Source organism: Tinamus guttatus, unplaced genomic scaffold, assembly GCF_059628265.1.
Source record: "Tinamus guttatus ecotype Peru unplaced genomic scaffold, ASM5962826v1 Tinamus_guttatus_pri_ptg000291l, whole genome shotgun sequence".
Classification (NCBI taxonomy): Eukaryota; Metazoa; Chordata; class Aves; order Tinamiformes; family Tinamidae; genus Tinamus; species Tinamus guttatus.
This window is the reverse complement of record NW_028288825.1, coordinates 909,701-926,979: the sequence shown is the minus strand read 5'-3', so window position 1 is coordinate 926,979 and position 17,279 is coordinate 909,701. Positions and strand designations below refer to the sequence as shown.

General features: G+C 49.9%; 1 protein-coding gene across 2 annotated transcripts in view; it reads left to right on the top strand.

Moving 5' to 3' along the window:
• Positions 1-17,279, top strand: part of TNRC18 (trinucleotide repeat containing 18) — a 51,806-nt gene that overhangs the window by 21,693 nt on the left and 12,834 nt on the right. The window contains exons 7-15 of one of the 2 annotated variants that reach the window (XM_088527745.1): positions 159-343; positions 958-1,381; positions 1,879-2,826; positions 3,463-3,635; positions 4,561-4,697; positions 5,138-5,266; positions 7,048-7,222; positions 8,140-8,503; positions 11,329-11,604. In XM_088527745.1, the coding sequence (XP_088383871.1) occupies positions 159-343; positions 958-1,381; positions 1,879-2,826; positions 3,463-3,635; positions 4,561-4,697; positions 5,138-5,266; positions 7,048-7,222; positions 8,140-8,503; positions 11,329-11,604 (2,811 nt within the window). Of the gene's footprint in view, positions 1-158; positions 344-957; positions 1,382-1,878; positions 2,827-3,459; positions 3,636-4,560; positions 4,698-5,137; positions 5,267-7,047; positions 7,223-8,139; positions 8,504-11,328; positions 11,605-17,279 lie in introns of both variants that reach the window. The other variant, XM_088527744.1, reaches the window with a different exon arrangement.

The window sequence follows — 17,279 nt, the reverse complement described above, 5'->3', positions numbered from 1 at the left end:
TTTGGGGGCACATGTTACATTTCCCCTCCACCTTTCTGGATGTGTCTCTGTAGCGTGCTGCATTGCATCCCCTACCCCCGGTAGGAACCCGGGGACCCCGAATCCTCCAGCCACCCCATCCTTGTGCCCCGCTGACTGTGTCTCTGCTCATTCCGCAGCGGAGCTGATGGAGCGGGCGCCGCCGCTGTGGCCCGCGATGTACCCGCCGACGCGGAGCTCCCTGCAGCACGCGCACCAGCTCCAGCTCCTCTCCCACCAGCAGCTGCTGCGGCAGCACGAGCTCTACATCCTGCAGCAGCAGGCGGCCCACGCCATGGAGCTGCAGAGGAGCGCCCAGCTCGTGGTATGTTCCTTGCCTGGGGGTGAAATGAGCCTCAAGCTGGGGGAATGATGGGGAGGAGCAGCCCTGTTGGTGTTGCAGGTGTGTCTTGAGGGTAGGGGTGCACTGGGGAGTCCAGCCGTGGTTCCTGCGTTCTGGAGTCTTTGGTGAGTCCATCCAGGTTTTGGGATGGTTTGGGATGGCACTGCTGGACGGTGCAGCCACGGAGCTGCCCAGCAGCAGCGTGGCCTTGATTCCTTCCCTAGGAGCATCTCTTTTGAGAGTTTTTAGCCCTGGTGACCTCCAGACAAATGTCTCATGGTGGCTCAGGGAAACATCTGCAACGCTGGCAGCAGTGGAATGCCCTGGAACTCCAGACCTGCAGCCTTTCCTAACCTTAAACATTTAACCCTCCTCTGTCCCAGCCAGCTCTCTGTGTAGGAAGTGTTAGTTCAAGGACAGTGTGCCTCTCCATCTGATAGACCGTCAAACAGTGTTGCATGGTGGGGAAAAAAATACGTGTTTTTCTCCAGGCTGCATTTGACAAGGCTGTATTTTGGTCTCATTTCGAGGTAGGCCCATGTTGCTTTCCAGGAGCGGGTAGAGTCGTGCTAAGTTTTGCTCTGTTATTGCCGCAGGAGAGGTTGAAAGCGAACGAGCAGCGCGCGGACATGGAAGAGAAGGTGACGAAACGCAGCCTGGACAGTGCCAAATCAGGCCTCTCCTCCTCTGCCCCGGGACTGGTGCACCGAAAGCCACCCGTGCTGTCCCCCAGCGCCTCCACGTCCTACAGCAAGGCTGTGAGTCCACCCCCCCTCTCTCCCAGGGCCTCACCCGTGTCTGTGCTCAAAGCTGAGGTGATCCAAAAGCTGGAGGAGCCACCTTCGCAGCCAGCCTACTCCTACCCCGCCACCCCCAGCTCCCATCCTTCCAGCCCGCCCCCCGCCTCTCCGCCCCCTGCCCCTGCCATCCCTCCAAAGGAAGAGGCGCCCGAGACCGCCGAGAAGAAAGACCTGGAGCTGGAAAAAGAGGCTGCCGGGCCCTTTCAGGCCTTGTTCCCAGGTAAGAGCGCCCTGCTTTGGCAGAGTCCTGTTGTGTTTGTGCCTGGCTCCCTGTTTCTCCTTGGCTCTTTCCTGCTTCCAACCCTTCCCCTGGAGAAAACCACGTAGCTCCTGTACACGGCAGGGGAGAGGCAGGGGCCAGGAGGAGGCTGGTGGGCTGGGGTCGCTGCCTGGGGCATAGGGGCGCCTGGGGCTGGGTGCTCTCTTCTTCCCATGCATTGAGCCTGGGCCAGTTCCTCAGGGATGAAGTCTTGGTGAGAGAAGGATGCAGGAAGCAACCCCCGCCTCTTGGCACAGGAGGGTGTTGGAAAAGTGCGGAAGGGACCTCTTGGGTGCTGCTGCCTGAGGAAGAGGGTGGCATGTGAACCAGGAGAGAGGTGCTCAAAGCAGCTGCTGTTGCAGGAGGGGAAGCGTTGAGAGATGCTGGAAACAAATGCTGTAGTGAAAGTGCCTTGGAGACCCAGCCGTTATACAGCCTGTCCCTTCTATGTCTTGCAGAGATCCCCCCGGGATACCCATTCCAGTCCCTGCCTCCCTCCTTCGGAAGGCACTATCCCTACCTCCTGCAGCCCGCCGCAGCGTCCGACGCGGACGGCCTGGCTCCTGACGTCCCGCTGCCTGCCGAAGGCTCTGAGCACATGGAGCTTTCTCCAGAGGTCAAGCCCATCCACCTGTCTCCGTCCAAAATGCTAGAGCCCATCCAAGCCGCAGCAGAAGAGGAGTCCTTGGAAGAGAGGGTGAAATCGGAGGTGCAGATGGAAGAAAGTCAGGAGGACATGTGCGAGCAGGACATGGGGACTCTGAACATCGCCACCTCCACAGCCGTCCCGGTGCCGAACGTGGACAGCTGCAACCTCCTGCTGCATCAAGGCGAAGCCCTGGGTGCTATGGAGCAGGACCAGGAAGGCCTCCAGAGCTGCCCGCCCCCTTACCAGGTTGTGGCCTGTCCAGCAGAAGCAGAGGCCCAGGCAGAGGCCGGGAGCGGAGCAGAAACCTGCTCCATGCACATGGACTGCGACGGCTCGCTCGTGCACGCCGAGAGCGAGCCGCCCGAGAGGGAGCTGGCGGCGCAGCGGGAGGAGGCCTCTGTATCCATGGATCTGCAGAGCGGTGATGTGCCCCGTGGCAGGGAGTTTCCCAGCTTGCCCCCTGAGGAGGGGGAGCAGGGGCCGGAGATCCCTTCCTACACAGATGGGGAGATCTCTTGCCAGATGCCAGCTCTGGACATCAAACCGGGCGACCCGCTGGCTGGGATGAACGCTTTGGTGGCCGCCACAGAGATGCCTCAGGCTTGTTCCTTGCTGACTACTGCCAGTGTCGCTGCGTCCCAGGTGAAGATGGAGGTGTTACCTGAGCAGGCTTTGGAGCACTCCTTCCTGCAAGGGATCACTTTGCTGAGCGAAATTGCAGAGATGGAGCTGGAGAAGCGGAAGCAAGAAATGCAAAGTAAGTTGTGAGTGCGGAGTCCGGTCAGCATTGGGCTAAGCTGCATCTCCCTGTGTGCAGCCCCTTGTCCTCTCTAAGGGGACACAGGAGCAGGGACGAGTTGGGCTGTCTTGTGACCTCAGGTGGGCAATGAGGAGCCAGACCCTAAACCGCTAGAGTCACTGGGCTTTGGATACAGGGAACAGGGATTTTGCTGCAGTAGGTTGAGATCTCTGTGGCTTTTGGACTACTTTCCCCTTCCAAAAGTGCTCCCATGTCTAGACGGTCTGTGGTGTGCAGAGCGGAAGCGAAGGCCCACTCGTCTGGTTCTGCCAGCTTAACACCCCTCTGGCAGGCAGCAAGTCTGGAGTGTGTTGGAGGAGGCCCCAGTAGCTCCAGATGATGCTTTCCAGTAGGAGCTTGGCAGATCCTGAAAAGATCTCACCTTCCAGTGACTTCCCGACGCAGGACACGGGGGGGTCTGCCAGTTGTACCATGGCTGGGTGCAGGGGAGATCCCGGGTGGGCCCCCGAGGCTGCAGGGAGGGTAGCTGAGCTGCCATGGCCTGGAATGGGTCGTCAGCCTCTCCTCGTGCTCCTTGGAGAGGCAGTTGTGGAGGCTGGACATCTACAGCCTTTTTTCTGCCCTTTCTAGCAGGTCCAGAGAGTTTCCCTGTCCGGCCAACGCTGGAGAGTTTACTCGCTGCCAGCACCCACATGCTCATGGAAGTGCTTTCTACCCCCTTTATGGAAAGCCTGAAAACCATCCGACTGCCTCGAGAGCTGAATCCCAACAAAAAGTACAGCTGGATGCAGAAGAAAGACGAACCCGTAAGTAGCTCTTCACGTGGCGGAGCTTGTCAAGCCGTGGTGCGTCTGCTCGCTCTTCCAGGCACCGTTTACCGCCCGGCTTGTGCTGCCCTTTTGCATTTGGCAAAGTGAGACGTTGCTGCTCTCTGCATGCGTAGCTGGGCAGCAGCGTGGTGTGATTTTGCTTCTTCCTGTGTTTGTGAATCAGCAGCACTGATCTCAGCAGGACCCGCCGCAGCCCTAGAAGTGGTGTTTGTAGTGCAGAGCCAGCAGGAGCTCATATGTTACCGCTTTGGCAAGCGGGATAAATAAAAATAGTGCAAGAGGGTTTTTTTTTTTGTCTTGTTTTTAATACTCTGTTCTTCTCTATGGGGAGAGACTGGGAAATTCTTTTGTCCTATCCAACCTTTCCCCAGCAATTAAAGGTTTCGAGACTGGGAATACTCTGATCGGAGTTTTTAAGTAAAGGGGAGGAGACTTCATGGGTTGGTTTTATTCTGCAGGTCCTTTCTAGGATTGTTCACTCTCAAACCTGATACCATGTTATTCTGAAGCCACAGTGCACCCTTGCTTGGCTGTTTTGGCTCGAGTCCTGCTCTAGGGCTGTGTGCGATGTGGCTGAGGGTGCTCTGCTCCACTGCAAGTGTGCGGAGGGATTTCCCTGCCTGGTTTGCATCCGAGCTGCAGGATGAGGATGAAGCTTTAGATGCTGCTTCATGCACCCATGGCTAACTCTGTCTTTACTCCCCACTGCTTCATGTGGCTGCTCCTGACACAACCACATCCCAAATCTGCCAGTTGTAGCTGTCTAGGAGCAAGTCTGTGTCCTCCTTATACGCATGCAGAGGCCTTTGCAAGGACAGCAGCACCTTTGCCTGCACCATCCTTATATCTAGGCAGGGGCCATGCTCTGACCCTCTGGCCTTGTCTTGCCTCCCCATCCCAGCTGTACTCCATCAAATCGGCCATCGAGAACATGGACGCGATGGAGCTGGACTACAGGATGCGGCTGGCGGAGCTGCAGCGGCGGTACAAGGAGAAGCAGCGGGAGCTGGTGAAGCTGCAGCGGCGCAGGGACTCCGAGTAAGTCGCGGGCTGCTCTCTCGGCCTTTCTCTTTCCAGCTAGGCACTTCCACTGCCTCTTGGTCCCGGAGAGAAACCCGAGTCCCCTCCTCTCCTCCCAGTACGGCCCAGCAGAGCTTTGCACAACACACTCCTAGGCTATGTGGCACAACAGCCTCATGACTGGTGAATGCAGCTGGGAGACTGTATTAGAGACAACCTTGGCTTCAGCAGCTCAGTTTAGCAGTTTGGTGACAGGCGAAGGTTCTGGGTTGGCTTCCATTCTTGCTTGCTTTCTTTTAATTTTTCCCTTTTTTCTTCCTTTTGGATTTATTTCCCTTTTTTTTCCTGTTTTGTTTTGCTTTTTGGTTGCAAAATTTTATTTTGTTTTTTTCTTTGCTTTTTTGTTTTGTTTTGTTTTGTTGCCTTGGTTAACAGTGAAGCGTGTGGTTTTTTTAAAGGGAAAAGCATGACGAGAAAAGTAGAAGCTTGGCGAGAAGAGGCCCTGGAAGGCCCAGGAAGAGGAAACTTGGATCAAGCGCTCTGTCGCCCATTAAGGAGAGAGGGAAGAGTGACAGCAAGAGTGGAAAGTAAGGCTGGAATTTGGGGAAGCCGGGAAAATGGCAGGGTCGCTGCTCAGGGTCCTGCTTGGGGAGAGCACCTCGGATGCGGCAGGGCCGTCCCGGCAGCCGCGGTGTCACCGAGACGTGTGTATTTAGCACGCGCGTGTCCTCGCAGCGGGGACACGGCGCCAGCCTCCTCCCTGCCCGCTGGCAGAGCGCGTGGCCCTGGTGCTGGGTGCAGGCAGGCCAGGTTGAGCTGAGCAGTGGTGACGTTTTACGGAGCAGCCGTGGAGCGAGTTCTCGTGTCGGGCAGCGTCTCTTGGTGCGTGTTCAGGAGAGCAGGGAGCGCGTGTGGGCGCTGCACAGCTAATTGCAAGGAAGCCGATGGCATAAATCGGAAGGACAGGGCTGTTTCAGGTTAACTGCTTTTTAGGACCTTTCTGCTACGTTTCTGCTGTCTTCTGTTCCCGTAATCAGTGGGAGTTGGCTTGGCCTGAACTCTCTTTATCAAGTGTCTGGATCATTCTGTCTTCTGCTTTTTTTCTTTTTTTCGCAAGTCCAGCTGCTCTCATTTGGGTGCCTGGATCACGGCACAGCTGTCCACAGAACCATCTATAGATGGCCAAGATTCTCCAAAGTGAAGGCGCCTCAAAGCTGCCTCTCTATGTTACGTATTTTTACGAATGTCCTTTCAAGACCACAAATTGGATTCAGGTCCCCAGCTCCCACTGACCACATGCTTCTGAAAATCTTTCCTCTTGGTGGCTCTGTGTTTTGCTTCTCTGGTTTGGGTACCAGGAAAGGCAGGAGAGGCGGTTGGAATTGTGCGTGTGCTCTGTGCACGTCCCTGTGTCGCGGGGTTGCTGGTGTGGGACATGCAGGTGCAGGGTGAAGGACCCGAGGTGTCAGTTCAGCTGTCTGCGGAAAGCAGTGGAGAGGATGGAGGGGAGGGGAAACACTTGGAAGCTGCCCTGTGTCTGGGGCAGGCTTAGCATAAAGGAAATGGCATGTGGAAGCATTTCACAGAGGCTTGGTAGAGATCTCAAGGTGTTGAACCATCAGCTAGTTGCTGGACGCTGCCGGGGAGCAGCAAAGGATGTGCTTCTAGTCTCACCTACTTTGTTTGTTTGTTTATTTATTTTATTTACCCCCTCCTTTCCCCCTAAATCCTGGGTAGAGACCAAAGATGCAGGCTGCAAACATCTCTCAGAGAGGGGCCAGGCTCGTAAGGCCGTCCTTTGTGCGAGCCAGTGCCCCCAGTGCCCTCGTCCCCTCCGAGCCACCCTGTGCACTGGTTCCCCTCAGCTCTGCTGCATTGTCACCTCCTTGCTCAGACCTGAGTGACCAGAGCAAGAGTCCAAGGGGTCTGGCACCTCCTTGGGACCCGGGAATCTCCCTCTGCTCCTAGACAGTCCATGCAAACAGAGGTGGAGAAAGACCTGCAGGATCAACTCGGCTGTCTGTTCTTCCCCCTGCTGCTCTGTACCAAATTGGGCACTTTTCGGTGGCTTTTTTTCTCAAGAAAACTACTTCCTTTCAGGGGCCACCTTGCAGGTGTCTGGTTTCAGCTAACCTCACCTATGCTGCTAGCTGAGAGTGTGGAGAAGCAGGGCTCGTTGGCTTTCCTGTTCAGTGGAAAACAAAGTCAGGCCCTCGGCTTGCCCAAAGGGCCGTCACTCCGCAATGGACTTGGCTCCCGTTGAGGATCCCTGCTTCCCTAGGAGGCATTAACCTCCCTTTGGAGCTTGGTGGGTCTCACAGGGAGCAAAGACCCCCCCAGCCTGACCCATGCTGTGCTTGGCTTGCAGACTGAGCAAGTCCTTGTTGCTCTCTGAAGACTCCGAGACTGGTGAGGGCATGAAGAAGAGGCACAAAGGGGCCCTCCCGGAGGAGGACGACGATGTGGAGAGCAGCAGTGGCAAGATGAAAGGGAGAAACCAGAGCTGGGAAGAGCACGATGTGACTCCCAGCTTCTCAAATGAGGTCAGTGCCCTCGTGGGGGATGCAGAGCTGTGGGCAGAAAGCAGATTTCTCTCCTTTGCTGGTGCTGGGCTGCACTGGGTAACTCCTCCAGGCCTTACAGCCTTGGCTCTCAGTCCTGTCGTGTCTAGAAACCCCTCACAGGAGGGCTCTCTGCGCCTTGGGGAGCAATGTGCAAGCAATAACTTTGACTGAACCTCCTTGGTAGGCAAAAGAGAGTGGTAAAAACATTTTCTTCTGTAAATGAGGTATTTACTGGTGAGGTATTTACCAGACCTTTAAGCTAATGATGAAATCCCAGATTCATACAGGCCAAGTATGTTAGAACTGCTCTTATCTAGTCGCAGCACACGTAAAGTGTGTTTGCATTATGGAAGGATCAGGAAAATACGGAAGGGTGTAACAGCCCTGTGTATAACACAGAGGTCCTGATGTTCTTGCTGAGACTTATTTGTCTTTTCTTTGTTTTGGCATCCAGACGCTGGAGCTGGTTGATTATGTGGAAATCTTTATTTGGTTGGGTGTTTTTTGGGTAAAGAAGACTTTTAATCCTTAGGATTTAGAGAAAAGCTTGCAAAACTGGCCCAAACATATCCTAAAATCCCGAAGGTGATGAGAAAAAAAAATCCTTGAAGAACATGTTGTTCTGTGGATGTATTTCTTTTGGAAGAAAACTAATTTTTTTCTAAGTTAATCTTCTAATGCTTGACAGGAGTGAAGCTGAACTGCTCACTGGCATCTCCCTTCTCTTTCTCTCCAGTACCTTGTCTGGTTATGGCAGCTTTGGGGGTTAAGTCCTTCCTTTCGAGACTGTATTAATTGGCATGCACAAGAGACTGAAACTGGAGCTTTTAAAATCCATAGGGTCTGTCACAATGTCTGCTCTGTATTCACCACTGTCCCTTCCTTTCCCCTCGCAGTTAAAGCTCAAGAAGAAAAAGGTGCCATCGGATCAGGAGCAGCTGGCCAGCAAGCTCGACAAGGCCTTGTCGCTCACCAAGCAAGACAAGCTCAAATCCCCCTTCAAATTTGCTGACAGCTCTGGGGGGAAGACAAAATCGAGCGGAGGTGGCAGCAGGTACCTCCCACCCCATGAGACTCTGCCGATCAAGGAGGAGAAGAAGAATCTGGCCAAGAACCTGGGCCTGTCGCTTAAAACCGCCAAGGAAGGTAAAAACAAAGTGGCTGCCAAAATGAAGAAGATGGAGGTGGGGTTAAAAGTCAAAAATCAGCTCAAGGTTTCCCATTCACCAGCAATATCTGAAGTTAGCAGCTACTCCTACAGTAAGTAACCCCTCATTTATCTCTTCTCATGGCGCGGTCTGTTGTGGGGACTTGCGGCAGGGGTTTCTAGCCCCTTGGAAGGGGTCTTGGAGATGGGTCTGTTTTTGCTTTGTGACAGAAGGTTCTCCTCCTCAACTAATCAATGCTGATGTGCCTTTGGGGTGAGTGCGTGTTGCCCAGGGTCCACCCAAATTGCTGTCCAAGAGAGAGCTGACATTGGTGTCTGGCCAATGTTGTGCTGATGGTCGTTGAGGAAAAATGTCTTAAGACTGAAGTTGACCCACGTCCTTGCTTACATTGGGAGTAAACACTCTCCATCTACCTGCCAAAAAGGAGCTCTGCTGCAGAGGTGTTTTGTTGTTGATTTTTGAGGTCTTCGGAAACTTGGGTAGGATTAGCCGTAGGATGATGCCTTGGAGGTAGCTAGAGGAGGTGAAGCCTGCCAAGAGTCACTGATGTTTGCAGGCATTCTCCTCCCCTTCTTCAGTGCCTGGCTTTGCTTTCTTATGGTTTGGTTCCTAGCTGGCTGTCCTCAGCCTTCCTATCTGTCTCGTAGGAGTTCATCTCAATGCCAGCATCCTGTGTACTGATGGCTGTAGTCCTCCGTTCTGAACCCCACGTGTACCTGAGATGGAGGATCCTGGATTTAGGGACCAGGCAGACTTAATGACCTCTACTAAGAAAGGAAAAATCTGAATTACAGATAGTGTTGGGAAGGTGCTAGGGCCAACCAGTCAACTTGAGGTATAAGAAGGAGGCCATTACATTGTGGTCTCCAGCTGTGGTAGGAGCCTTCCGGGTATCAGGTGCTAAGTGTATTTAAGAAAGCGTGGAACTGAATGTCCTTTGGTGCCAGCTGTGCCAATGTGGCCGGCAGTCTGAGCGTGTCTGGGCTAGCCTTGCCATGGGTGATCTGTTTCCAGAGCTCAAGACTTGGGATGATGATGAGATGCTGTTGCTGGGACAATGGAGAGGAGTATCTGCTGAAATAATAGCACATAAATGTGCTGTGTGTGCTGCCCTTCATCCCTCGGGGAGCAAGGATGATGCTAGGAAAACCAGATGACTTTGTCTTTAATGGTTCAGGCAGAAGATGGGATGTAGAGTGTGTTAGGGTCTTGGAGTTTATGATCTGTGGCTTGTTGTTTAATTGTCTTAACTCCCTTTTAAATTCGGATATTTTCCTTTGCTTACAGCTACGTAAGTCCCATGTTGAAACACTTACAGGGTGTTTGCAAATACAACAAATGTATGTCCCCACGCAACGCCAGTTTAGAAACTTCACAAATGGGGAGGATGATGAGCTAGAGATTTTCCAACTGAACAAATGTTTGGCATGAAATTAGCCCTTAACTTGGCAAAATAAGAGCCATTTTGTCCACTGGACTTGAACACATCATTCGACCTTTGGCTGGCGGTGATGCACAAACCATCCATCTGTTCTGCTCTTGAGTATGTTTCTCATCCAGGAACAGCCTTATGGCTCCTAAACTGGGAGCTTTGTAGCTTTTGGAGAGGAGAGCAGGGTCATGGCTGGAGAGGAGACACAAGCCAGTGTTGCAGCTGAAAGCCTTGACTCATGGCAGAGAGTTTTTTCAATGCACTCACACTTGGTGCTCTGGTTTCAAGACCAAAAACTGCCTCCCCAGATCTAAAGGAGCTGTTGTTTGAACCCCACCATCCCTCCAACAAGACAGTCTGTGCGTGAGCAGTGTAGAAATGTGCCCTCTGCAGTAAGATAATCATTACTGAAGAACTTTGTGAAATGGCTCAGCGTTGGTCCCAGCCTCTTCAACTGTGTACAACTTCAAAGGAAGGGCTTTAGCCAGTCGTTTGATCACCCAAGCATGATGGATTCGGGAGGGCAGGTTGAGCATATGGCAGCATCTCCATGACTGGTAGGCTTTTTGCTGTGGAGGAGGAGAAATGGGACTAGTGCCAAATCCTTCCATCTCATCCTAACCTCATGACTCCTTAGCTGGAGTCCCTGAAGGTGTTTGGCATAGGTCCAATGAGCACGCTGAGTGATTCCCACCGATTTTAACAGAAGTGCCCTGGGCCATTTGTGGATTTGGGCTTTGGGGCCTCCTAGACTGCCAGCTCTCATTCCTCCCTTTCCAAAACCAGTGCAAGAGACGCGGAGAGCGGTGCCTGACCTGGACCAACATCGGAGAGCATCTGCTGCCTCAGATGCGGTCCTCACAGTACCACCCATAGCACCACAGTGTTAACAGTGCCTTCATGAGCTGTAACAGCTCATATCCACCTGGGCACCGTGTACTTTTTGTTTCACACCTCCAGCTTGGGAGGGAACCTCTGGAAAACTTCTTGGCACCCATGGGGGCTGTCAAGTTTAGGAAATTCGCAGCTTGCAAAACAAGGAACAACTTAGTCTGTGTTACTTCTTGGTGTCCACCACAAAAGCCCTTTGGAAGAGCAATTCCTGTAAAAAGGAGGGTTTGGGTCAGAATATTTTAGCATTACTGTAGTTAAGGGTAACGCAGATCAGCGGCCAGCTGGTGGCATTGCTATGCTTTGGATGGGCATCTTCCTAACGGCAACTCCTACCTCAGTTTTCCATTCTTAGGTGTAAAACTCCCTCAAATCCTACCTAAAAACGAGGAAGGACTGCAGCCGCCTGGCCTAGGTGGAGAGTGTTTATTTCTAACAGTTGGCAGCGCCCTGGGAAACACCTATTTTGGTAATTTTGAGGCTCCTGCCCTGACTCCGCACCCTGGTTGACAGTCGCTTGGCACTGCAGCATTCCCCCCCAAAAACCAGCCCCATCGGCTGCTTTAACGCTCTTCCCCCCGCTCTGACCGCAGATACGGACTCGGAGGAGGAGGGATCGCTGAGGGACGAGTGGCCAGCGCAGTCCCCGTCCGGCTCCAAGCCCAGGCCGCCCGGCCTCTACAGCACAGCGGCCAGGAAGGGCGGCAAGGCGGCCGGCGGCCTCAAGGCGGCCGCCCGCGGGCTGGCGCCCGGGCGGACTCTCAAGGCCAAGGCGGCCGCCGGTCGGAAGCAGCCCTTTTGCTTGCTGCTGCGGGAGGCCGAGGCGGGATCTTCCTTCAGCGACTCCTCGGAGGACTCGTTTGATCAAGGTTACTAGCTCATAGCACGCGCGACCCCCCGCGCGCCCCTCTCCCGTGGCGGCAGCGGGTGAGCGGGCGGGCCGGGGCGGCCAGGGCAAGCCAGGGGCCTGGCGGGCCGGGTCAGCCATTTTGATGGTCGGAGTGAGGGCGGCCATCTTTGTTCTTGGCAGCGTAGCCTGCTTTATCAGCCCGGCTTTTATTTTATTTTATCTTTTTTATCTTTTTTATTTTTTGTACTTGTATCATTGTGATATTATTACCGGCTGGCTCCTTGAGAGCTTTTCTATCAACTAGGTTTTAGTGTCCACCTCTCCCCTGCTTTCCTGCTCCCCTTCCTCCCTTCAGTTTTTACCCTCACTTCCTCCCTTGTTACCATCACCACTTTATTATTATTTTATTATTTTTATTATTATTATCCTTATTATTCTTATTATTTTTATCATCCTTATTATATTATTTTTCTAATTATTTTATTTTGTCATGGGCCTTTGTAGAGGTTTGGAAGGAGCTTTTCATTTGTTGTTTATTTTCCTCCTTTTTTTCTTTTCTTCCTTTTTTTTTCCTTCCTTCCTTTTTTAATTTTTATTATTATTTCTTTATAATACCGGGATACTGTCGTGTGGCCATGTGACTTGATGTTTGTACTGCGATTTGGTATACCAAGCTTTATTAAACATACCGAGTTAATTTTTAACTAAACCTGTGTACCTTGTCTCTCTTGCTGTGTCTCCTATTAGGCGAGTAGGTTGCCGCTTCCCTCCATGCTGCTCTGCATCCCCCTCCTGCTCCCACTCCCCATGAGTAGAACTGGAATTAACCTAGTCTTGGGTACTCTCTATTATTCAAATATCCCTGCTAGCAACTGTCCTCCGCTGCCTTTGTCAAGATTAAAGCCTAGGCCTCTCTCTCACAACCCCCTCACCCTTTTAATTTCGTTTTTTCTATTTTTTTTTTTCTTTTTGTCCATCATGGATTTTTTCCTCTTTTTTTTTTCTTTTATTTTCCTGACTTTTTCCCACTCTTGGTAGGCTCTTTGAATGGATTTCGGTCCTACCCAGAGCTCCGGGTGGGTGCTGAGCGCCAGGTCTCCACTATTTGAAAGCCAGAGGTTTTTCTTTTTCATTCCCTAAAGCACACATTTAAAGTCTCTTTTTTCCAGTACTGTTTTTTTAAAATTCTATTTTTTTCTTCGCATGCCCAAGCATAACCGAATGTCCAGAGATGTGGCAATTACTGCATTAAATTTGACTTGGCGCTTTTCCTCCCCCACCCTCACCCCAGATTCTTTATCCTTCTTTTTTTTTCTGTCTTTTCTTTCTTTTTTTTTTTTTTTTTGTCAGCCTGTCATTAGTACTTCAGTGGGAAAAGAGATTACTTGAGACTTTTTTCCTCCAGAGGCACAAGGGGTTTCTGTTTTAGAGCGCACTCATTAAATAATAATTGTGGGGAAAGGTCATTTTAATGAGGCCTCAGCTCCCAAAAGAAGGTAGCTCGTCTGGGCTGAATGCTAAGCGAGAGCATCCCCAGTTGTTATCGTTTAAGTTACACAGCAGATCTGCATGTAGCACAGCAAAAGCTTTGTAGCATTTCACACTGCCTACACAGCTGTTAATACAAGACAGGGCAGGATAGTTTTTCTCTGTTTTTTTTTCTTTATTATTATTATTTATTTTATTATTATTATTTTTTAATCTCTTCCATGCACCCATTTGTTTTCTCCTGCCTCCAAACCCAGCTTCCCAAATAGAGAATTTCAGCTAAGCAAAATTAGCCTGCGCAGCAGAAAGATGCAGCACACTGATTTGGTTTGATGTGTTTCCGGGCTGGATCCATCAATGGATTTAAAAGCAAATCCAAAAAGAGAGAAATACCCACTTCATAAAGGAGAAAAAGAAAAACAAAAATTTTGGATTCCTTAGAGAATCCAAAATATTCTGGGCATGGGGGATTTCCTCTAAGGGTGATATTTTTGCATTTCTGTGAAGAGTCTGTGTTAACTTCCATTCGACTTGACATCTTTTCCCTTCCCTGCTCCTTTCTGCAGCTTTTCTTTGTTTTTGCTTTGTTTTTATCATTTTTTCCCCTTTGCTGCTGTTGGAAATTTTGAGGATATCAATCCCTTTTAGTTTCCAAGTTCTCGAGGGTTTTGGGGGGTTTGTTTTTTTGGTTTTGCTCCAGATAAGCAGATAGGTAACTTGTCTGCAATTGGCTCTGTCTAATTTTTTCAAGTAATTTGTCTGCTTAAAAAAAAAAAAAAAAAGATCACAATTTTACGGGGTAAGGGCTTGGGAGAGGAGGGGACGTGGGAGGAGGACGGGGAATCTGGATTCCTCCGGGATATCATTTAGTGGTGGGGAAACCAAAGACGCAAACCCTCCTGGGGTGGGAGAGGTGGGTAAGGAGAGGGAGGCGGGGAGGGATTATCGATTACAGCTTTGTTTTTTCTGCAAATGATTTTTTTTCCTTTTTTTTTGTTCTCTCAGAAGCATTACTTGAAGGGATATTTGGGTAATAGGGTTTCTAATGGCTTTCCCTGATACTAAACCGATTAATAACCTCAGCTTTTCTAGAAGTGCTCGCTTTCTCCTTGCAGCTGCTTGACCAACCCTTTCACCCTTGCCCCTATCCATGACGCTTTGAATGTCTGTGTCGGTCTCTTGCATTTGCTCTCACGCTGCACTAAAGAAGCAAAGTGGTTGGCTGGTTGTAGGGCAGACACTTCTCAGCGAGGGTCTCTAGCCATGAACCCGAACCTTGACCATTGTTATGTAGGTAGGCAAAAATCACTTTTCTTTATGTCATTTGTCAGCCTCGGACATTTCGATGTTGCCTCCATGAATAATGACACGTAGCTCTTTGCATTCTCTCGGTTATATTGATTTTGAAGATGATTGCTGTGCACTTTGGGTTTTCCTCTGTCCATGAAGAATCTCACACGGAGGATATGCTTGCGTGTGTGCTTGAGGACTCCAGAAATGCTTTGTTGCTTGCACACCTTTTGGAGAAGCCCTTATCCCGTCCCAGCTTGGGGTGCTGCCGCCTTCCTTAGAGGTTGCTGGGCCTCCATGCCCACTGCTTTGGTACCGGGGTAATTAGCTGGGTGGTGATCACGCCAATCCTGAGATCAAACCCAGCACTTGTTGCGGGAAGACCCATTTCCATCTGCTTCGAGATGGAAACGATAGGAGCTGCTGCAGACCAGGCTGATAATGAGCAAAGCTCGTGGTGTTTCACCCCAGTGAGCTTGGAGAGAAAGCTGCTTTTGTGGGCCAAAACTCACTGGAGCTTTGAAAGCCATCATGATACGGCGACCACGAATTTTCTGAGCCCAAAGAACCACACTTCCTTCCCCTCTGGACTCTTTTTTTTCCTTAAAACATTAACACCAGCTTTCCCTGACTTGGAGGATGATTTATCCCCAAGTAAAACCAGTGAAAAATAACCGTTTCCCTGCACGGCTGACCCTCTTTAGTTCTTGCAAAACATTTAAATTTTTAATAGCAAAAAGTACTTCTGGAGTCAGCAGCACAGCATATATGGGAAAAAAAACCCTCCAACAATGAGAATTGGATGTGTTTGACAAAAAAGGTACAATTCGAAATTGGAAAAATTGAAATAACCTCCAGAATTTGGACAGACCAAAGAAATCAGATGTCAAGGACCCACTAGCTGTCTAAAGTCTGCCTGTACTTAGCCTGCTTTGTATGCTGTAGGCCTGCTTGGTGTTACGAGAAAATCATGTTGTTTTTTTTATAATGTGAAATGAATCTTTTAAGTGTGTGTCTTTCCTCCCCCCTCCCCAAACCTTCCCTCTCCGCACCCTCCCCAATCCATCGTGTTCCATCAGTCTCTAAAAACCAAATTGCTTAACCAGCTTCTGCTCATCATTAACGAACCTTCTTCATGTACTGCTCTCCCACAGTAAAACCCGTGGCAACTTAGTTGTTAAAAGCAAAGAGAAAGTTTAGTGTTCGTAATTATTTTTTGTTGTTGTTTTTGAATGCAGATAAATATTTTCTTAATAAAATCCTCATTGGCTCCAGTTTATCTGGCATCAGTAGTATTTAAGCATGATTTTTTTTTTTTTTTGGCTATAGAGTTTTATGTATATGTGTGATTGCATGTGTGGGTATATACACACATATAGATACTCTTTAAAATATCAATTAGAGGTTTTTGACTTTAAATGTTTTTCTTTTTGCCCACACTCAGCGTTTATATAACTACAGTCGAAGAAAAAATATCTTTTCATTTTTTTTTTCAGTCCACTGTTAACCAAAATCACCTTTATTGGAGAAAAAAAGAATGGAGGCTTCAAAATGAAGCATCTGGGCTTGCTTTGTTTTAAATCTGTGCACAGTCTGGGTGCAGAAGAGATAAATCTCCCGCTCTAGATTAAATACAGCTATCACGGGTCTCCCCAAGAAGCCGTGTGAGTGGCTATGGATCAGCATAACAGCTTATTTTCCACCATAAACTTAAATTGGGGGATTTAGTTTGGAAGCGCGTGGGTTCGGAGACGAGCCCCGGGTGCGTTCTTAGTGCTTAATTTGGTAGGTTTTGTCCCCTGGAAAAAGAGGAGCATGAGGAGCAGGGACACGACGCGTGTGTAAAGCGGCAGCAGCGCGAGCTGCCCTCCCCCTGCCCGCCACATCCACGGGTGACACCTGCGAGCGTGTAGAAAATGTGGTTTTCAGGCTGGAAATTGAATCTCATGCAGATAAAATTATTAAGTGTTTTGGTAAAAATGCTGACAAGAGACAATCTTCAGGCGTCTTTCCGTAACGGGACACCGTATATCTGAAGGAGGTTAGAATAACTGCCAGGCGCGTTATTGTAGCGTGTATTTTCCATAGCGTGAGTAATAGCTGCTTTCATCGTGGTTTTTAAATCTGCTTCACCTTGGTGCATTGGAAATACCGGAGCTGTTCGCTACGCTTGTGTCCTGGCACGTGCAAAATCCGCGTTGACAGCCGCAAAATTGCCATGCAGAGACATGGGCAGCGTTGCTGTTGTGCCATAGCTGCCCCAAATGTGGCCAAAATTGGGACATCCCACTTTGGAGTGAAAAAAGAGCCGTTTTAGCAGGGCCACCACCCAGCTTGACACCTGTGCTGGTGCCCTGTGAGCACCAAACACACTTTGTTTTGCTGCTGGTCAGGCAGGTAGTTTCTCTGTCTTGGAATAGAAAAATTCCATTGCATGGAATATGCATTAATTTGGGGAAAACAGAGTAGAAAACTGCTACAGAAGTAGCAGTTTTGTCCCCTTTTCTCTGCTGTTCCTTGGAGGAAGGAGTCTGGTCCTAATCGATCTTGGGCATTTTTGTTTTGGTGTGTGTTTTTTATGCAAGAAGTGAAGAGGGCTCAGATAGTTTGGTATTTACTGAAGGACTGTAGGGTTAGCAGTGTTTTTATGTCATGAGGAACTAGTCAGAGCAACTGAAATGGGGAAGGGATATTTATGCAGTAAAAAAAATCAGTATTTTGTTGTGGTTATTTGATGTATGCTACGGAGATAAGCTCTCCTTTTTTTTTCTTTTTGCCTTTTTTTTAAAAAAGCTGACTATTCCTTCGATTGGTAAAATCCAAGGATGATAACACCAGGTTTCGATATTCCTGTTATTTCTAATGTCATGGAAAAATAATCCAAGGAGGAAAAATAGTGCTTGTGTTAGTGTGGTT